The sequence below is a fragment of the Leucoraja erinacea genome, chromosome 3, assembly GCF_028641065.1.
Source record: "Leucoraja erinacea ecotype New England chromosome 3, Leri_hhj_1, whole genome shotgun sequence".
Lineage (NCBI taxonomy): Eukaryota > Metazoa > Chordata > Chondrichthyes > Rajiformes > Rajidae > Leucoraja > Leucoraja erinaceus.
The window spans coordinates 15,015,475-15,036,188 of NC_073379.1; the positions used below are offsets into that span (position 1 = coordinate 15,015,475).

The 20,714-nt window shown below is 45.5% G+C and overlaps 1 protein-coding gene across 1 annotated transcript in view; it reads left to right on the top strand.

Moving 5' to 3' along the window:
• The window catches only part of znf366 (zinc finger protein 366), an 81,050-nt gene that overhangs the window by 53,433 nt on the left and 6,903 nt on the right, over positions 1–20,714 (top strand). The window contains exon 4 of the mRNA XM_055632167.1: positions 16,206–16,380. Within this exon, the coding sequence (XP_055488142.1) occupies positions 16,206–16,380 (175 nt within the window). The remainder of the gene's footprint in view (positions 1–16,205; positions 16,381–20,714) is intronic.

Here is a 20,714-nt window from a genome sequence, read left to right on the forward strand (position 1 = left end):
GGTGAGGTCACTATATTAAAGGTACATGCACATGTCATCTACATCCTTCCCCTTGGAAACAAAGCAATATAGTAGTGACGGGGCGACCACGTCCCATATGCTACGAGCATGTAAGCAAACAGTTAAACAAACAGATGAACCAGCTAAGCAAAATCACCATAGCGGACAGGCGGCTTAACCAGCCGGCCGGACCGGGTACGCAGCTCGCCATCTCCCCCCTCTGCAGGAAGAGCAGGAGCAGGAACTGGGGCGGGCGACCGAACCGGGGATCCTGGAGGAGAAGAAGTCGGCGGAGGCAGAGGAGGGGACGCAGGCGCAGCGGCGGTTGGACGGGCAGGGGAACGAGGGCTGTCAGGTGGAGAGCGGGGCTGGACGAGCTGAGATGGCAGGGAGCGAGGCATGCGTGGGGCGGCGGGCAGTGTACCGGACAACGGAGGGGAGAAAGGGTCGGCAGGCGGTGGTGCGGGCTCGTTGACAAGCCGCAGATGTTGGCGGGACCGGCGGTAGATGGTACCGTCGTGGTCGACCAGGTAGGACCGCAGCGAACCAGCATCACCGACGACGGTGGCAAGTTTGGAGTGACCGGAGGGGGACTGCATCCGCATGACTTGGCCGGGGAATAGACGCGGCAGGGGACGGCAGGACTGGTCGTGGGAGCGCTTTTGCACTGCGTGCTTAAGGGCAATGCGCTCCTGGACAGCAGCAGGCTGGAGAACCGAGGGCACGAGGGACTGCTGGGTCACAGGGCGTGGAGGTCTCGTTGTGCAAACCATCAACCGCTGAGCTAGCGAGCCCAAGGCAGTGTCGCGGGAGATGTTCCGAAGATTGAGGAGGGCCAGGTAAAAATCGGATTCGGACAGTCTGCAATGCTCCAGCAAGTCCTGGGTTTTTTTGCGTACGCCGTCTTTTTGCTACGTTGTCTTTTTGCATACGTCGTCTTTTTGCGTTTGCGTGTGTTTTTTTGCGTACGTCGTCTTTTTGCGTACGTCGTCTTTTTGCGTACGTCGTCTTTTTGCGTTTGCGTTGTCTTTTTGCGTACGTCGTCTTTTTGCGTAGGTCGTCTTTTTGCGTAGGTCGTCTTTTTGCGTACGTCGTCTTTTTGGGTACGTCGTCTTTTTGCGTACGTCGTCTTTTTGCGTTTGCGTGTGTTTTTTTTGCGTACGTCGTCTTTTTGCATACGTCGTCTTTTTGCGTCTGTCGTTTTTGTGTTTTTTTTTGCGTACGTCGTCTTTTTGCGTACGTCGTCTTTTTGCGTACGTCGTCTTTTTGCGTACGTCGTCTTTTTGCGTACGTCGTCTTTTTGCGTTCGTGGTCTTTTTTGCGTTCGTCGTCTTTTTGCGTACCTCGTCTTTTTGCGTTCGTCGTCTTTTTGCGTACGTCGTCTTTTTGCGTACATCGTCTTTTTGCGTACGTCGTCTTTTTGCGTACGTCGTCTTTTTGCGTTCGTTTTTTTTCGTGTCGTTTTTTTGCGTACGTCGTCTTTTTGCGTACGTCGTCTTTTTGCGTACGTCGTCTTTTCTTTTTTGCGTTTTTGCGTATGTCGTCTTTTTGCGTACGTCGTCTTTTTGCGTTGCGTCTTTTTTGCGTACGTCGTCTTTTGCGTACGTCGTCTTTTTGCGTACGTCGTCTTTTTTTGCGTACGTCGTCTTTTTTTTTTACGTTGTTTTTTTTTGCGTACGTTTTGCGTACGTCGTCTTTTTGCCTACGGCGTCTTTTTGCGTACGTCGTCTTTTTGCGTACGTCGTCTTTTTGCGTACGTCGTCTTTTTGCGTACGTCGTCGTTTTGCGTGTGTTTTTTTTTGCGTACGTCGTCTTTTTGCGTACGTCGTCTTTTTGCGTACGGAAGAGCAGAGCAGGTCTGGGGGCGGTACGCGTCCGTACGTCGTCTTTTTGCGTACGGAGTCTTTTTGCGAAGTCGGCGGAGGCAGAGGAGGGTTTCGCAGCGGCGGTACGACGGGCAGGGGAACGAGGGCTGTCGTGTGGAGAGCGGGCTGGACGAGCTGAGATGGCGGGGAGCGAGGCATGCGTGGGGCGGTGGGCAGTGTACCGGACAACGGAGGGGAGAAAGGGTCGGCAGGCGGTGGTGCGGGCTCGTTGACAAGCCACAGATGTTGGCGGGACCGGCGGTAGATGGTACCGTCGTGGTCGACCAGGTAGGACCGCAGCGAACCAGCATCACCGACGACGGTGGCAAGTTTGGAGTGCCGTACGGGGGACTGCATCCGCATGACTTTTTGCGTACGGTCTAGACGCGGCAGGGGACGGCGAGGTACGCAAAAAGAGCGCTTTTGCACTGCGTGCTTAAGGGCACGTGCGCTCCTGGACAGCAGCAGTGCTGGAGAACGAGGGCACGAGGGACTGCTGGGTCACAGGGCGTGGAGGTCGTCAAAAAGACGACAAACCATCAACCGCTGAGCTAGCGAGCCCAAGGCAGTGTCGCGGGAGATGTTCCGAAGATTGAGGAGGGCCAGGTAAAAATCGGATTCGGACACGTCTGCAATGCGTCCAGCAAGTCCTGGGCGCACGTTTTTTTGCGTACGCGTCGTCTTTTTTGCTACGTTGTCTTTTTGCATACGTCGTCTTTTTGCGTTTGCGTGTGTTTTTTTGCGTCCGTCGCCTTTTTGCATTCGTCGTCTTTTTGCAGCGTACGTCGTCTTTTTGCGTACGTCGTCTTTTTGCGTCTGTCGTGGGTTAGTGTTTGTTGTCTTTTCGCGTTTGTATTTTTGCTTTCGTCTTCTTTTTGCGTCGGTCGTCTATTTGCGTACGTCGTCTTTTTTGCGTACTGCGTCTTGTGGCGCATGCATGTGTTTTTTGCGTACGTCGTCTTTTTGCGTTCGACGTCTTTTTGCGTACGTCGTCTTTTTACCTACGTGACTTTTTGCATATGCGTGTGTTTGCATACGTCGTCTTTTTGCGTACGTCGTCTTTTTGCGTACGTCGTCTTTTTTGCGTACGTCGTCTTTGCGTACGTCGTCTTTTTGCGTACGTCGTCTTTTTGCGTACGTCGTCTTTTTGCGTACGTCGTCTTTTTGCGTACGTCGTCTTTTTGCGTACTCATCTTTTTGCGTTCGTCGTCTTTTTGCGTGCGTCGTCTTTTTGCGTACATCGTCTTTTTGTCCGTCGTCGTCTTTTTGCGTTTGTGGGTCCGTCGACTTTTTGCGTTCGTCGTATTTTTGAGTTCTTCGTCTTTTTTGCGTACGTCGTCTTTTTGCGTACGTCGTCTTTTTGCGTCCGTCGTCTTTTTGCGTTTGCCCTTTTACGTTTGTCGTCTTTTTGCATATGTTGTCTTTTTTGCGTACGTCGTCTTTATGCGTACGTCGTCTTTTTTGCGTACGTCGTCTTTTTGCGTTTTGCGTGTGTTTTTTTTGTTGTTTTTGTCGTATTTTTTTGCGTACGTCGTCTTTTTGCGTACGTCGTCTTTTTTGCGTACGTCGTCTTTTTGCGTACGTCGTTTTTTTTAATTCCGTCGTCTTTTTGCGTACGTCGTCTTTTTGCGTTTGCGTGTTTTTTTTTGCGTACGTCGTTTTTTTTGCGTACGTCGTCTTTTTGCGTACGTCGTCCTTTTGCGTAGGTCGTCTTTTTGCGTAGGTCGTCTTTTTGCTTAGGTCGTCTTTTTGCGTACGTCGTCTTTTTGCGTACGTCGTCTTTTTGCGTACGTCGTCTTTTTGTGTCCGTCGTCTTTTTTTGCGTACGTCGTCTTTTTGCGTACGTCGTCTTTTTGCGTTCGTCGTCTTTTTGCGTACGTCGCCATTCATAGTCTTTTTGCGGTTGTCTTTTTACGTGTGTTGTTTTGCGTTCGTCGTCTTTTTGCGTTCGTCGTCTTTTTGCGTTCGTCGTCTTTTTGCGTTCGTCGTCTTACACACTTTTTGTCTTTTTACACAAGCAAAAAGACAAACGCAAAAAGACAACGTGCGCAAAAAGACGACGTATGCAAAAAGATGACGAACGCAAAAAGACGACGAGCGCAAAAAGACGACGTGCGCAAAAAGACGACGTACGCAAAAAGACGATGTACGCAAAAAGACGACGTACGCAAAAAAACGACGAAACGTAAAAGGGTACGGACGCAAAAAGACGACGTACGCAAAAAGACGACGTACGCATAAAGACGACGTACGCAAAAAGACGACGTACGCAAAAAGACGACGTATGCGCGACGTCGTCTTTTTGCGTACGTACGTCGCAAAAAAACGTCGTCGCAAAAAACGCGTTTGCAAAAAGTCGACGTACGCAAAAAGACGACGTACGTACGTCGTCTTTTTTTACGTACGCAAAAAGACGACGTACGCAAAAACGCGTACGTCGTTTGCAAAAAGACGACGTACGCAAAAAGACGACGTACGCGTACGTCGTCGTTTTGCGTAAAAGACGTCTTACGCAAAAAGACGACGTACGCAAAAAGACGACGTACTTTTTGCGACGTCGTTGCGCAAAAGGTCGACGTACGTCAAAAGCGTACGTCGTCTTTTTACGCGTACGTCGTTTTTTTGCGTACGTACGTCTTTTTTTTGCGTACGTCGTCGTTTTTTTGCGTACGTACGCAAAAGGACGACGTACGCAAAAGGACGACGTACGCAAAAAGACGACGTACGCAAAAAGACGACGTACGCAAAAAGACGACGTACGCAAAAAGACGACGTACGCAAAAAGACGACGTACGCAAAAGGACGTCGTCTTTTTGCGTTTGCATGTGTTTTTTTGCGTACGTCGTCTTTTTTGCGTGCGTCGTCTTTTTGCGTACGTCGTCTTTTTGCGTTTGCTTGTGTCGTTTGCGTGTGTCTTTTTGCGTACGTCGTCTTTTTGCGTTTGTAGCCTGTTTTGCGTTTGCGTACGTTTTTTTTTGCGTACGTCGTCTTTTTGCGTACGTCGTCTTTTTGCGTACGTCGTCTTTTTGCGTACGTCGTCTTTTTGCGTACGTCGTCTTTTTGCGTACGTCGTCTTTTTGCGTACGTCGTCTTTTTTGCATAAGTCGTCTTTTTTCGTACGTCGTCTTTTTGCGTCCTTCGTGTGTTTTTTTGCGTTCGTCGTTTTTTGCGTACGTCGTCTTTTTGCGTTGCGTCCTTTGTCTTTGTACGTCGTCCTTTTGCGTACGTCGTCTTTTTGCGTACGTCGTCTTTTTGCGTACGTCGTCTTTTTGCGTACGTCGTCTTTTTGCGTACGTCGTCTTTTTGCGTACGTCGTCTTTTTGCGTACGTCGTCTTTTTGCGTACGTCGTCTTTTTGCGTACGTCGTATTTTTGCATACGTCGTCTTTTTGCGTACGTCGTCTTTTTGCGTACGTCGTCTTTTTTTGCGTACTTCGTCTTTTTGCGTACTTCGTCTTTTTGCTTACGTGCATGTGTTTTTTTGCGTCCGTCGTCTTTTTGCGTACGTCGTCGTCTTTTTGCGTACGTCGTATTTTTGCGTTCGTCGTCTTTTTGCGTACGTCGTCTTTTTGCGTACGTCGTCTTTTTGCGTTCGTCGTCTTTTTGCGTCGTCGTCTTTTTGCGTACGTCGTCTTTTTGCGTTTGCGTCGTCTTTTTGCGTTCGTCGTCTTTTTGCGTTGGTCGTCTTTTTGCGTACGTCGTCTTTTTTGCGTACGTCGTCTTTTTGCGCTCGTCGTCTTTTTGCGTACGTCGTCTTTTTGCGTATGTCGTCTTTTTGCGTACGTAGTCTTTTTGCGTTTGCATTCATCTTTTTGCGTACGTCGTCTTTTTGCGTACGTCGTCTTTTTGCAAAAAGACGACGTACGCAAAAAGACGACGTATGCAAAAAAACACGCACAAAAAGATGACGTATGCAAAAAGACGACGTACGCAAAAAGACGACGTACGCAAAAGGACGTCGTCTTTTTGCGTACGTCGTCTTTTTGCGTACGTCGTCTTTTTGCGTACGTCGTCTTTTTGCGTACGTCGTCTTTTTGCGTACGTCGTCTTTTTGCGTACGTCGTCTTTTTGCGTACGTCGTCTTTTTGCGTACGTCGTCTTTTTTGCGTTTGCGTCGTCTTTTTTTTGCGTACGTCGTCTTTTTGCGTACGTCGTCTTTTTTTGCGTTTGCATGTCGTTTTTTTTGCGTACGTACGTCGTTTTTTGGTACGTCGTACGTCGTCGTCTTTTTGCGTACGTCGTCTTTTTGCGTACGTCGTCTTTTTGCGTACGTCGTCTTTTTGCGTACGTCGTCTTTTTGCGTACGTCGTCTCTTTTTACGCGTACGTCGTCTTTTTTCGTACATCGTCTTTTTTGCGTACGTCGTCTTTTTTGCGTACGTCGTCTTTTTGCGTACGTCGTCTTTTTGCGTACGTCGTCTTTTTTGCGTACGTCGTCTTTTTTTTGCGTACGTCGTCTTTTTGCGTCGTCGTTTTGCGTCGTCGTTTTTTGCGTACGTCGTTTTTTTGTGTACTCGTTTTTGCGTACGTCGTCTTTTTGCGTACGTCGTCTTTTTGCGTACGTCGTCTTTTTGCGTACGTCGTCTTTTTTGCGTACGTCGTCTTTTTTTGCGTAAGTCGTCTTTTTGCGTACGTCGTCTTTTTGCGTACGTCGTCTTTTTGCGTACGTCGTCTTTTTGCGTACGTCTTTTTGTCGTCGTTTTTTGCGTACGTCGTCTTTTTGCGTACGTCGTCTTTGTGCGTTTGCCGTCTTTTTGCGGTCGTTGTTTTTTTGCGTCTGTCGTCTTTTTACGTCGTCTTTTTGCGTACGTCGTCTTTTTGCGTACGTCGTCTTTTTGCGTTTGTCGTTTTTTGCGTTCGTCGTCTTTTTGCGTACGTCGTCTTTTTGCGTACGTTGTCTTTTTGCGTTTGCGTGTTTTTTTGCGTACGCCCGTCGTCTTTTTGCGTTTGCGTGTGTTTTTTTTGCATACGTCATCGATTTGCATACGTCGTCTTTTTGCGTACGTCGTCTTTTTGCGTACGTCGTCTTTTTGCGTACGTCGTCTTTTTGCGTACGATGTCTTTTTGCGTACGTCGTCTTTTTGCGTACGTCGTCTTGTTGCGTACGTCGTCTTTTTTGCGTACGTCGTCTTTTTGCGTACGTCGTCTTTTTGCGTACGTCGTCTTTTTGCGTACGTCGTCTTTTTGCGTACGTCGTCTTTTTGCGTACGTCGTCTTTTTGCGTACTTCGTCTTTTTTGCGTTTCGTCTTTTTGCGTACGTCGTCTTCGTCTTTTTTTGCGTTCGTCGTCTTTTTGCGTACGTCGTCTTTTTGCGTTCGTCGTCTTTTTGCGTACGTCGTCTTTTTGCGTACGTCGTCTTTTTGCGTCGTCGCAAAAAACTACGTCGTCTTTTTTGCGTACGTTTTGCGTTTTTTTTGCGTACGTCGTCGTTTTTTTGCGTACGTCGTCTTTTTTACGTTTTTTTGCGTGTGTCGTTTTTTGCGTACGTCGTCTTTTTTTTTGCGTACGTCGTCTTTTTTTGCGTACGTCGTCGTTTTTGCGTACGTCGTCTTTTTTTTGCGTACGTCGTCTTTTTTGCGTACGTCGTCTTTTGCGTACGTCGTCTTTTTGCGTACGTTGTCTTTTTGCGTTCTTCGTCTTTTTGCGTTCGTCGTCTTTTTGCGTACGTCGTCTTTTTTTTGCAAAAAGACGTCGTACGCAAAAGGACGAAGTAAGAAAAAGGACGACGTACGCAAAAAGACGACGTACGCAAAAAGACGACGTATGCAAAAAGACGACGTACGCAAAAAGACGACGCAGACGCAAAAAGACGACGTAAACGCAAAAAGACCCACGTAGACGCAAAAAGACGACGTACGCAAAAAGACGACGTACGCAAAAAGACGACGTACGCAAAAAGACGACGTACGCAAAAAGACGGCGTACGCAAAAAGACGACGTACGCAAAAAGACGACGTACGCAAAAAGACGACGTACGCAAAAAGACGACGTACGCAAAAAGACGACGTACGCAAAAAGACGACGTACGCAAAAAGACGACGTACGCAAAAAGACGACGTACGCAAAAAGACGACGTACGCAAAAAGACGACGTACGCAAAAAGACGACGTACGCAAAAAGACGACGTACGCAAAAAGACGACGTACGCAAAAAGACGACGTACGCAAAAAGACGACGTACGCAAAAAGACGACGTACGCAAAAAGACGACGTACGCAAAAAGACAACGTACGCAAAAAGACGTCGCAAAAAGTACGTCGTCTTTTTGCGTACGTCGTCTTTTTTTTGCGTACTTCGTCTTTTTGCGTACTTCGTCTTTTTGCGTTTGCATGTGTTTTCTTGCGTACATCGTCTTTTTGCGTACGTCGTCTTTTTGCGTACGTCATCTTTTTGCGTACGTCGTTTTTTTTAACTACGTCGTCTTTTTGCGTACGTCGTCTTTTTGCGTTTGCGTGTTTTTTTTTGCGTACTTCGTCTTTTTGCGTACGTCGTCTTTTTGCGTACGTCGTCTTTTTGCGTACGTCATCTTTTGCGAACGTCTTTTTGCGTACGTCGTCTTTTTGCGTACGTCGTCTTTTTGCGTTTGCGTGTGTTTTTTTGCGTACGTCGTCTTTTTGCATACGTCGTCTTTTTGCGTATCTTTTTGCGTACGTCGTTTTTTTTAACTACGTCGTCTTTTTGCGTACGTCGTCTTTTTGCGTTTGCGTGTGTTTTTTGCGTACGTCGTCTTTTTGCGTACGTCGTCTTTTTGCGTACGTCGTCTTTTTGCGTACGTGTGTCTTTTTGCGTACGTCGTCTTTTTGCGTACGTCGTCTTTTTTGCGTACGTCGTCTTTTTGCGTACGTCGTCTTTTTGCGTATGTCGTCTTTTTTTGCGTACGTCGTCTTTTTTGCGTACGTCGTCTTTTTGCATACGTCGTCTTTTTGCAAAAAGACGACGTACACAAAAAGATGACGTACGCAAAAAAACACATGCAAACGCAAAAACACGACGTACGCAAAAAGACGACGTACGCAAAAAGACGACGTACGCAAAAAGACGACGTACGCAAAAACGACGCAAAAAGACGTCGTACGCAAAAAGACGTACGCAAAAAGACGACGTACGCAAAAAGACGACGTACGCAAAAAGACGACGTACGCAAAAAGACGTACGCAAAAAGACAAAGAAAGCAAAAAGACGTCTTTTTGCGTACGTCGTCTTTTTGCGTACGTCATCTTTTTGCGTACGTCGTCTTTTTGCTTACGTCGTCTTTTTGCGTACGTCGTCTTTTTGCGTACGTCGTCTTTTTGCGTACGTCGTCTTTTTGCGTACGTCGTCTTTTTGCGTACGTCGTCTTTTTGCGTTTGCATGTGTTTTTTTGCGTACGTCGTCTTTTTGCGTACTTCGTCTTTTTGCGTACTTCGTCTTTTTGCGTACGTCGTCTTTTTGCGTTTGCGTGTGTTTTTTTTTGTTGCGTCGGTCGTCGTCTTTTTGCGTACGTCGTCTTTTTGCGTACGTCGTCTTTTTGCGTACGTCGTCTTTTTTGCGTACGTCGTCTTTTTGCAAAAATACGACGTATGCAAAAAGCCGACGTACGCAAAAAGACGACGTACCCGTACGTCGTCTTTTTGCGTACGTCGTCTTTTTGCGTACGTCGTCTTTTTGCGTACGTCGTCTTTTTGCGTACGTCGTCTTTTTGCGTACGTCGTCTTTTTGCGTACGTCGTCTTTTTGCATACGTCGTCTTTTTGCAAAAAGACGACGTACGTCAAAAAGACGTACGTCGTCTTTTGCGTAAGTCGTCTTTTTTCGTACGTCGTCTTTTTGCGTCGTACGTCGTCTTTTTGCGTACGTCGTCTTTTTGCGTACGTCGTCTTTTTGCGTACGTCGTCTTTTTGCGTTTTGCGTCGTCTTTTTGCGTACGTCGTCTTTTTGCGTACGTCGTCTTTTTGTGTTCATCATCTTTTTGAGTTCGTCGTCTTTTTACGTGCGTTGTCCTTTTGCGTTACGTCGTCTTTTTGTTTTGTCGTTTTTTTTTTTGGTTCGTCGTCTTTTTTCGTGCGTTGTTTTTTTGCTCTTGCGTGTGTTTTTTTGCGTTCGTCGTTTTTTTGCGTACGTCGTCTTTTTCTGTACGTCGTCTTTTTGCGTACGTCGTCTTTTTGCGTTGGCGTGTGTCTTTTTGCGTCCGCCGTCTTTTTGCCTGCGTTGTCTTTTTTCATGCGTCGTCTTTTGTCTTGCGTCGTCTTTTCGCGTCCTTCGTCTTTTTGCGTCCGTCGTCTTTTTGCGTACGTCGTCTTTTTTTGCGTAAAAAAGTTTGTTCGTCACCTTTTTGCGTACGTCGTCTTTTTGCGTACGTCGTCTTTTTTTTACGTCGTCTTTTTTGCGTGTGTCGTTTTTTTTGCGTTGCGTACGTCGTTGCGTACGTCGTCTTTTTGCGTACGTCGTCTTTTTGCGTACGGCGTCTTTTTGCGTACGGCGTCTTTTTGCGTACGTCGTCTTTTTGCGTTTGCGTCGTCTTTTTTGCGTACGTCGTCTTTTTTTTTGCGTACGTCGTCTTTTTTTGCGTACGTCGTCTTTTTGCGTACGTCGTCTTTTTGCGTACGTCGTCTTTTTGCGTACGTCGTCTTTTTGCGTACGTCGTCTTTTTGCGTACGTCGTCTTTTTGCGTACGTCGTCTTTTTTTGCGTACGTCGTCTTTTTGCGTACGTCGTCTTTTTGCGTACGTCGTCTTTTTTGCGTTTGCATCGTGTTTTTTTTTTACGTACGTCGTCTTTTTGCGTACGTCGTCTTTTTGCATACGTCGTCTTTTTACGCAAAAAGACGACGTATGCAAAAAAACACATGCAAACGCAAAAACACGACAAACGCAAAAACACGACGTACGCAAAAAGACGACGTATGCAAAACGACGACGTACGCAAAAAGACGACGTACGCAAAAAGACGAGGTACGCAAAAAGACGACGTACGCAACATGACGACGTACGCAAAAGGACGACGTACGCAAAAGGACGACGTACGCAAAAAGACGACGTACGCAAAAGGACGACGTACGCAAAAAGACGTACGTCGTCTTTTTGCGACGTACGTCTTTTTTTGCGTACGTCGTCTTTTTTCGTACGTCATGTTTTTGCGTCGTCTTTTTGCGTACGTCGTCTTTTTGCGTTTGTCGTCTTTTTGCGTTTGTCGTCTTTTTGCGTTTGTCGTTTTTTTTGCGTACGTCGTCTTTTTGCGTACGTTGTCTTTTTGCGTACGTTGTCTTTTTGCGTGCGTACGTCGTCTTTTTGAGCACGTCGTTTTTTTGCGTACGTCGTCGTTTTTTTGCGTACGTCGTCTTTTTGCGTACGTCGTCTTTTTGCGTACGTCGTCTTTTTTGCGTACGTCGTCTTTTTGCGTACGTCGTCTTTTTGCGTACGTCGTCTTTTTGCGTACGTCGTCTTTTTGCGTACGTTTGTCTTTTGCGTACGTCGTTTTTTTGCGTACGTCGTCTTTTTGCGTACGTCGTCTTTTTGCGTTTGAGTGGGTTTTTTTGCGTACGGCGTCTTTTTGCATACGTCGTCTTTTTGCGTATGTCGTCTTTTTGCGTACGTCGTCTTTTTGCGTACGTCGTCTTTTTGCGTACGTCGTCTTTTTTTGCGTTTGCGTCGTTTTTTTGCGCGTACGTCGTCTTTTTTTGCGTAAAGTCGACGTTTGCAAAAAGTCGTCGTTTTGCAAAAAGACGTCGTTTTGTGTAAGTCGTCGTTTTTTGCGTACGTCGTCTTTTTGCGTACGTCGTCTTTTTGCGTACGTCGTCTTTTTGCGTACGTCGTCTTTTTGCGTACGTCATCTATTTTGCGTTTGCGTGTGTTTTTTTGCATCTGTCGTCTTTTTGCGTACGTCGTCTTTTTGCGTACGTCGTCGTCGTCGTTTTGCGTACGTCGTCTTTTTGCGATCGTCGTCTTTTTGCGTACGTCGTCTTTTTGCGTTTGTCTTTTTGCGTTTGCGTGTCTTTTTGCGTACGTCGTCTTTTTGCGTTGGTCGTCTTTTTGCGTTTGTCGTCTTTTTGCGTCCGTTGTTTTTTGCGTACGTCTTTTTGCGTACGTCGTCTTTTTGCGTACGTCGTCTTTTTGCGTACGTCGTCTTTTTGCGTTCGTCGTCTTTTTGCGTACGTCGTCTTTTTGCGTATGCGGCGTCTTTTTGCGTACGTCGTCTTTTTGCGTACGTCGTCTTTTTGCGTACGTCGTCTTTTTGCGTACGTCGTCTTTTTGCGTACGTCGTCTTTTTGCGTACGTCGTCTTTTTGCGTACGTCGTCGTTTTTGCGTACGTCGTCTTTTTGCGTACGTCGTCTTTTTTGCGTACGTCGTCTTTTTTGCGTACGTCGTCTTTTTGCGTACGTCTTTTTTTTGCGCACGTCGTCTTTTTGCGTACGTCGTCTTTTTGCGTTTGCGTTCGTCTTTTTGCGTACGTCGTCTTTTTGCGTACGTCGTCTTTTTGCGTACGTCGTCTTCTTTTTGCGTACGTCGTCTTTTTGCGTACGTCGTCTTTTTGCGTACGTCGTCGTCTTTTTGCGTACGTCGTCTTTTTGCGTACGTCGTCTTTTTGCGTATGTCGTCTTTTTGCGTAGGTCGTCTTTTTGCGTAGGTCGTCTTTTTGCGTAGGTCGTCTTTTTGCCGTCGTCTTTTTGCGTACGTCGTCTTTTTGCGTACGTCGTCTTTTTGCGTAAGTCGTCTTTTTGCGTACGTCGTCGTGTACGTCGTCTTTTTGCGTACGTCGTCTTTTTGCGTACGTCGTCTTTTTGCGTACGTCGTCTTTTTGCGTACGTCTCTTTTTGCGTACGTCGTCTTTTTGCGTACGTCGTCTTTTTGCGTACGTCGTCTTTTTGCGTCGTTTTTTTGCGTACGTCGTCTTTTTTGCGTACGTCGTCTTTTTTGCGTACGTCGTTTTTTTGCGTACGTCGTCTTTTTTGCGTACGTCGTCTTTTTGCGTACGTCGTCTTTTTGCGTACGTCGTCTTTTTGCGTACGTCGTCTTTTTGCGTACGTCGTCTTTTTGCGTACGTCGTCTCGTCGTTTTTTTTGCGTACGTCGTCTTTTTGCGTACGTCGTCTTTTTTTGCGTACGTCGTGTTTTTTTGTTTTTCGTGTGTTTTTTTTGCGTACGTCGTCTTTTTTGCTTTCGTCGTCTTTTTTGCGTACGTCGTCTTTTTGCGTACGTCGTCTTTTTGCGTACGTCGTCTTTTTGCGTACGTCGTCTTTTTGCGTACGTCGTCTTTTTGCGTACGTCGTCTTTTTGCGTACGTCGTCTTTTTGCGTACGTTGTCTTTTTGCGTACGTCGTCTTTTTGCGTTTGCGTCTGTTTTTTTGCGTACGTCGTCTTTTTGTGTACGTCATCTTTTTGCATAGTTCGTCTTTTTGCATATGTCGTCTTTTTACGTACGTCGTCTTTTTGCGTTTGTGTGGGTTTTTTTGCGTACGTCGTCTTTTTGCGTACGTCGTCTTTTTGCGTACGTCGTCCTTTTGCGATACAGTGACACAGTGTGGGACTAGTGTAGTTGGGACATGTTGGGAGCTACATGTGGATGTTGGGCCCAAGGGCTCGTTTCCACACTGTATCACTCAATGACTATGCATCATTCCTTCCAAAAGCAGTGTTAGCAAGCTTTCTGATGCCTTCTCGTTGCACTATGATTCCTTCCTGACATTGGAAACAAGGAAGTTGAATAGAGCCAAAGCAGCGTGGAATACAGCGTGGAAACAGTCCCTTCTGTCCATCTTGCCCACACTGACCCACATGTCCCATCTATACTAGTCCCACCAGCCTGCGTTTGGCCCATATCCCTCTAAACCTATTCTATCCATGTTTGATAGTTGAGAAACAAGGAGGAGAGCTTGCATGTCCTCAATCCGTTTCTCCAGCAATGAATTTTATCAGCAGTTAGGCATTCCAGCCCCTTCCTACAATGGAGGGAGGATCCAGCCCAAATGTGGCACACAATTCCCATGATCAGCTTCACTGACATGTTTCCTTTTGTTACTAGAATTCTGTCCAGCAGAGAAACAAGTAGAGTGGGAAGGATAGATCACCAAACAAGTTGATAAAAAGACACAAAGTGCTGGAGTAACTTAGCAAGTCAGGCAGCATCTCTGTAGATCTTGGATAGGCAATGTTTTGGCTTGAGACCCTTCTTCACTTTGAAACAGGGTTCCGACCCAAATTATCAGCTATGTTCTCCATAGATGCTGCCAGACCCGCTGAGTTACTCCAGCACTTTGTGTCCTATTGTACATTAACCAGCATCTGCAGTTCTTTGTTAGGAAGGATGTCATTAGCTGGAAAGGGTGCAGAGAAGATTTATGAGAATGTTGCCAGGACTCAAAGGCCTTAGCTATATGGAGAGATTGGGCAAGCTAGGACTTTACTCCTTGGAGCACAGGGGGCTAAGGGGTGGTGTTTAAAATCATGAAGGGAATTGATACGGTGAATACACAGAGTCTTTTACCCAGCGTAGAGGAATCAAGAACCAGTGGTGGATATATGGAAGGATCTTACAGAAGAGGTAATTGAGCAGGTACTGTAACAGCATTTAAAAGACTCTTGGACAGGTACATGGAGAGGAAAGGTTTTGTGGGATATGAGCCACATCCGGGCAAATGGGACTAACTTAGATGGGGTATATTAGTAGGCATGGACAAGTTGGAACAAAGGGCCTGTTTCCATGCTGTATGTTTCTATAAATCTATGACGAAGTGTAGTTCGGAACATCTGACAATGAAAATACCTCTGACAGAGCCCTGTGAGCATGATGTACAATAACACATTCCTTCTGGCAGCTAGCTGATTCCATTGAAAAGCCAAAATACTCAGGCACAGTAGCCACAACACTTTAGTTTAGTTTAGTTTAGTTTAGTTTAGTTTAGTTTAGTTTAGTTTAGTTTAGTTTAGTTTAGAGAGATACAGCATGGAATCAGGCTCTTCGTCCTACCGAGTCCACACTGACCAGCGATCACCCCGCACATTAACACAATCCTACACACACTAGGCACAATTTAAAATCATACCAAGCCAGAACTGAATGTGCTTGGAATGTGGGAGGAAACTGAAGAACTTGGAGAAAACCCATGCAGATCACAGGGAGAATGTACAAACTCCAGACAGACAGCACCTGTAGTCAGGATCGAACACTGGTCTTTGGTGCTGTAAAGGGCCTCTCCCACTTGGGCAACCTAATCCGCGAGTTCTGGCGAGTTTGCCCTCGACTCATACTCGCAGCATGGTTGACACGAGGTCGTAGGTGGTCTTCGTAACTCTCCTTCATGCTCAAGAGTGGTCTCCGCATTCTGGAGGCCTCAGCTAGGTCGCGGCGTTTTTTCAACATGTTAAAAAATGCCCGCGAGTAAAAAAAGGTGCCATGGAAAATATCGATACTTTTTTACTCGTAGGTTTAGTCGTAGTAGGTCGTCATGTTAGTCGTAGGTAATCGAGGGTAGTCGAAGGTAGTCATAGATATTCTTCATCATAGTCGAAGGGAGGTCGAAGTGGGGGTCGAAGGAGGTAGAAGGAGGTCATCTTCACACTCGACTATTCGGTGTCCAATTTTCCTGAAGTTAGTCGTAGCTAGTCATAGCTAGTCAAAGCTGGTCTTCAACATAGTCAAAGGAGGTCAAAGGAGGTCTTCTACACAGTCGAAGGAGGTCTTCAACATGACGTTTTTTCAAACTCTTCTAAACTTACCAATTAGGTCGCCCAAGTGGGACAGCCCCTTTAGGCAGCAACTCTACTGCTGTGCCACTGTGCCACCCTAACACTTAACAACTAGGTTACTTGTTATACACTGGTCACCTATTGAAAACAACTTGGTGGTTGGATGTAAGCCACAGCAACTATTTTTTGAGCTCACAATAGTCTTGGTTTTATTCTTGCAATATCTAATATCTCAGCATAGTATGTGCCCCCACTTAATATCTCAGGTGGTTTCTTAGAAATGAATAAAACAGGCTGTGGGGCTGCGAAACAGTCACTCCAACCTGAATCTGCTGCATTTGCACTGACAATTTAATAACTGGCACTGTGTCATAACTCTGGCATTGGTTCAGGCCACTTAAATCAGCTGCCCTGGACATTTTATGACTGTTTTTACTTGTATTTTAATGTTGCTGTTTTTACCTGCACTTTTTTAAATTATTCGTACTGTTTTATCAGGAACTGGATTGTTTTCTTTTATCGTTTTTATTTTATGCATGAAATGTTTAATTTTTTATGTGCGATGCTCCGGTATTCCCTGGGAAATGTCTTCTCATTTTGCACTGTACAACTGTTGCTTTGCAAGATGACAATAAAGGATGATAATGATCCCATTAAATGTGTGTCTTTATTTTCGTTGACAGGTGTGTGGGAAAGAATTTAATCGGATGCACAATTTAATGGGCCACATGTATCTACACTCAGACAGCAAGCCGTTTAAATGCCTCTATTGCCCCAGCAAATTCACTCTGAAGGGAAACCTTACTCGCCACATGAAGGTCAAACACGGCATCATGGATGGAGGGCCCGACTCACAAAGTAAGTGCACAAGTGTGAACGCTATACAGAGATTTATTTCCCGAACATTGAAATTGAATTCAAGAGAAAAAAAAAGGATCTAATCCAATACAATTGTCGGGTAGATAATATTGTAGTTGCATTCAAAAGGATACAAAGTGCTGGGGTAATATCAGCGGGTCAGGCAGCATCTCTGGAGAACATGGATAGGTGGCATTTCGGGTCGGAAACCTATTTCAAACTGAAGAAAGATCTCGACTCAAAACATCATTTATCCATGTTCTGTGGAGATGCTGCCTGACTTGCTAACTTACTCTAGCATTTTGTGTCCTTTTATCCATATATTCATTCAACTTTTGAAGACCATTCTTCAGGTGATCTAAAATATTACCTATCCATGTTCTCCAGAGATGCTGCCTGTTCTGCTGAGTTACTCCAGCACTATATCTCCTTTTGTGTATTGACCAAGTTCCTTGTTTCTACATTGTGGTTTTATTATTGGACTAGTAATCCAAGAGTTAGTCTATACAATGCAACGTGGAACTAGGGTACAAACTGCCTTATACCGTGCCTATCGCCACAAATTAACTGGACTTGGAGATGGTAGATCCTTTCCCCACCGAGAAAGTTGCCATGATATTAAAAAGATCACATTGATGCAATCATTTGCAGCTTATGTCAGGGTTTATGGAGAGAAGGCAGGAGAATGCAGTTGGTTAGGGAACGATAGATCAGCCATGATTGAATGGCGGAGTATTGATGGGCTGAATGGCCTAATTCTGCACCTATCACATGAATTTATACCATGGGAATTCAGTAGTACAGGTGAAACCTGGTTACACGTTAGTCTTCCCTTGAGGAATGGGACTCGTGTATGTTGTATGTGCTCCTCTTGGTATAGGAACGTTGGTGATCTGTAAGATGTGACAATGACCAGTCAGTGAGGATGTCACCTCTCACTGGTCTTTCATGCTGTAGCCTGGAAGGAATCCGTGGATTAAAAGTTAAGAGGCTGCGGTGAATGCGAACGCTACCAGCAACGCATATCAATGCCCCGGTGGCACCCGTGGGTGGTACATTTCAGTGATGGCTTCCCCAGTGGAGCTGAGATTTCTGAGCCAGTACGTGTCAGCGAAGTCCTGCCTGTGGATGTGCTCGCTGACGACCCTCTCTGACCATTGCCTTATGCACATGCCTGCTCCTTCCACTTGCCTCTGCTCCTCCTGCTCACTCTGCTCACTCAGCTTGCCCTTGCCACACTTGCCTTCCATTCCCAATGTAGCAGACTGTCCTCGCTTGCAGGAAAACGCAGGGAGAGGCAAAAACAGAGAGACAGGTGGAGATAGATATCCAGTTGTTCTGGATAGCACACACTAAAAAATGCTTTTCACTGTACCTATACAATGCAGAACCAGAACAAAGGGTCACAGTTTAAGGATAAGGGGAAAGTCTTTTAGGGCCGAGTTGAGAAAAACATTTTTTCACACAGAGAGTAGTGAATCTGTGGAATTCTCTGCCACAGAAGGTAGTTGAGGCCAATTCATTGGCTATATTTAACAGGGAGTTAGATGTGGCCCTTGTGGCAAAAGGGATCGGGGGGTATGGAGAGAAGGCAGGTACAGGATACCGAGTTCGATGATCAGCCATGATCATATTGAATGGCGGTGAAGGCTCGAAGGGCCGAATGGCCTACTCCTGCACCTATTTTCTTTGTTTCTACGTTTCTATGTACCTAAGTACATGTAACAATAATAAGCTAAACTAAACTAAACTGAACTGAACTAAACTAAATTAAAGTAAACCTAACTAAACTACACTAAACTAAACTAAACTAAGCTAAACTAAATCAGTTGGAGTACTGAAAAATTGACCAAAACCCTGCAGACAGAGAGCATGGACCTCCCTGAAATAAAGACAATTGGTGACCAGGGAACACACTTAAGCATTAACTACAAATGTAAGGTGCATGGAATAGCGAGGAACCATAATGGAAAAAGCTTCTGTGAAATCTAGCTAAAAGGTGTACAAAATCATGAGCGGAATACACACACAGAGTCTCTTGCCAAGAGTAGGTGAATCGAGGACCAGAGGACGTAGGTTTAAGGTGAAGGGGAAAAGATTTAACAGGAATCAGAGGGGTAACCTTTTCACACAGAGGGTGGTGGGTGTATGGAACAAGCTGCCAGAGGAGGTAGTTGAAGCTGGGTCTATCCCAACGTTTAAGAAACGGTTCGACAGGTACATGGATAGGACAGGTTTGGAGGTTTATGGGCCAAACGCGGGCAGGTGGGACATGTAGCTGGGACATATTGGACAGTGTGGGCAACTTGGGCCGAAGGGCCTGTTTCCATGCTGTGTCACTCTATGACTATGTGAAACAAACTAGCATGACGCAAATGTTCAGTGAGAAATACAATCAGATCAAAAGGCTTATTCCTTTCAGTATATACATTCCCTCCCTGTGACGTACTCTATCCCACCCATTTTCTTCTGTGAGGAAACCTTGTGTGTAAATATTTTCAAAAGCTAGAAAGGTTATCCTGTAAAACGTCCCCTTGAATCTTTGTTTTTAATTCTGGCCAACTTCCTTCCACGGACAATATCCGCCTGCCATCCTTGCCTCTGATGCCATTGTGTGATGCCGATTATGTGGTTCTATCAACATACAACATCCCTCCAGGACAGATTAAAGCACGGAGATGCTTTCATTGTAGCAATTTCTCAGGCTTAAAAGAAAAGGAAAAAAGTAAAATGGAAAGATAGGAGCAAGACAAATGAAAGGCAAGTTTAAGTTGGCATGATGTTCATCATGGACATTATGGCCCAAAGGGCCTGTCCCTGTGCTGTACTCATTGTCGTAGAGTCTTAGAGTCATAAAACGTGGAAACAAGCCTTTCAGCCCAACTTGCCCACACCGACCAACATGTCGCATCTACACTAGTCCCACCTGCCTGCGTTCGACCCATATCCCTCTAAATCTGTCCTATCTATGTCCCTGTTTAATTATTTCTTAAACATTGCTACAGTCCCAGCTTCAACTACCTCCTCTGGCAGGTCATTCCATGCACCCACCACACTTTGTGTGAAAAAGTTGCCCTTCAGATTCCTATTAAATCTTTGACCCTTCACCTTAAACCTATGTCCTCTGGTTCTCAATTCCCCTTCAATGATACCCGTCTATGATATATCTATTCTCTGAATTGGGAATATGTTGATTTTTGTGCTTGTACATAAAACACTTTTGGCCGCTGACCAGAATAAACCAACGTTCCTTCCGAACAATATTCCATTGACGTCACCTATAATAAAATATCATAATGTGCAATTATTCTGCCTAACCAAAGAAGTCAGAGCAATAACTAAATGTGTATTTTAATCAGTGCACAGTCCAAGGGGGGATAAAATCATTGAATGGTTTTTAAACGACTTCCAGCAGGCCTGTGGTGTTATGACAGCGAGAGATTAACATCAAACACTCATGTGCTCTAATATTTATAGCACTTTATTCCCTTTTGTTCCAGGTTTGATTGAGTACATTTGTACTTATTGTGACCCTACAATACGTCAATGTAACAATCAAATCATGAACCAAGGAGCAGGCCTCGAGAGCAGCAACATCTTTAAACAAATCACCTTTAAAAGTGTGACCTTCAATCAAAACCCACTAAATATGTTGTTTATTTTTTTTCTATTTGTTTCTGCTGCCCTTCTACACCCAGCAAATAATGAATAGAAAACAGGAATATGAAAATGTAAAAAGTGAAGTGTTTGGGACTGCTGTATCATAGAATTATCACAGCGCAGAAGGTCATTGTTCATCAGTCACTGAAAGTAAGCATGCAGGTACTGCAGGCAGTGAGCAAAGCGAATGGCATGTTGGCCTTCATAACAAGAGGAGTTGAGTATAGGAGCAAAGAGGGCCTTCTGCAGTTGTACAGAGCCCTAGTGAGACCACACGTGGAGTATTGTGTGCAGTTTCAGTCTCCAAATTTGAGGAAGGACATTCTTGCTATTGAGGAAGTGCAGCGTGGGTTCACAAGGTTAATTCCCGGGATGGCGGGATTGTCATCTGTTGATAGAATGGAGTGGCTGGGCTTGTATACTCTGGAATTTGGAAGGATGAGAAGGGATCTTATTGAAACATATAAGATTATTAAGGGTTTGGACACACTAGAGGTAGGAAACATGTCCCCGATGTTGGGGGAGTCCAGAACCAGGGGCCACAGTTTAAGAATAAGGGGTAAGCCATTTAGAACGGAGATGAGGAAATAATTTTTCACACAGAGAGTTGTAAGTCTGTGGAATTCTCTGCCTCAGAGGGCGGTGGAGGCCAGTTCTCTGGACACTTTCAAGAG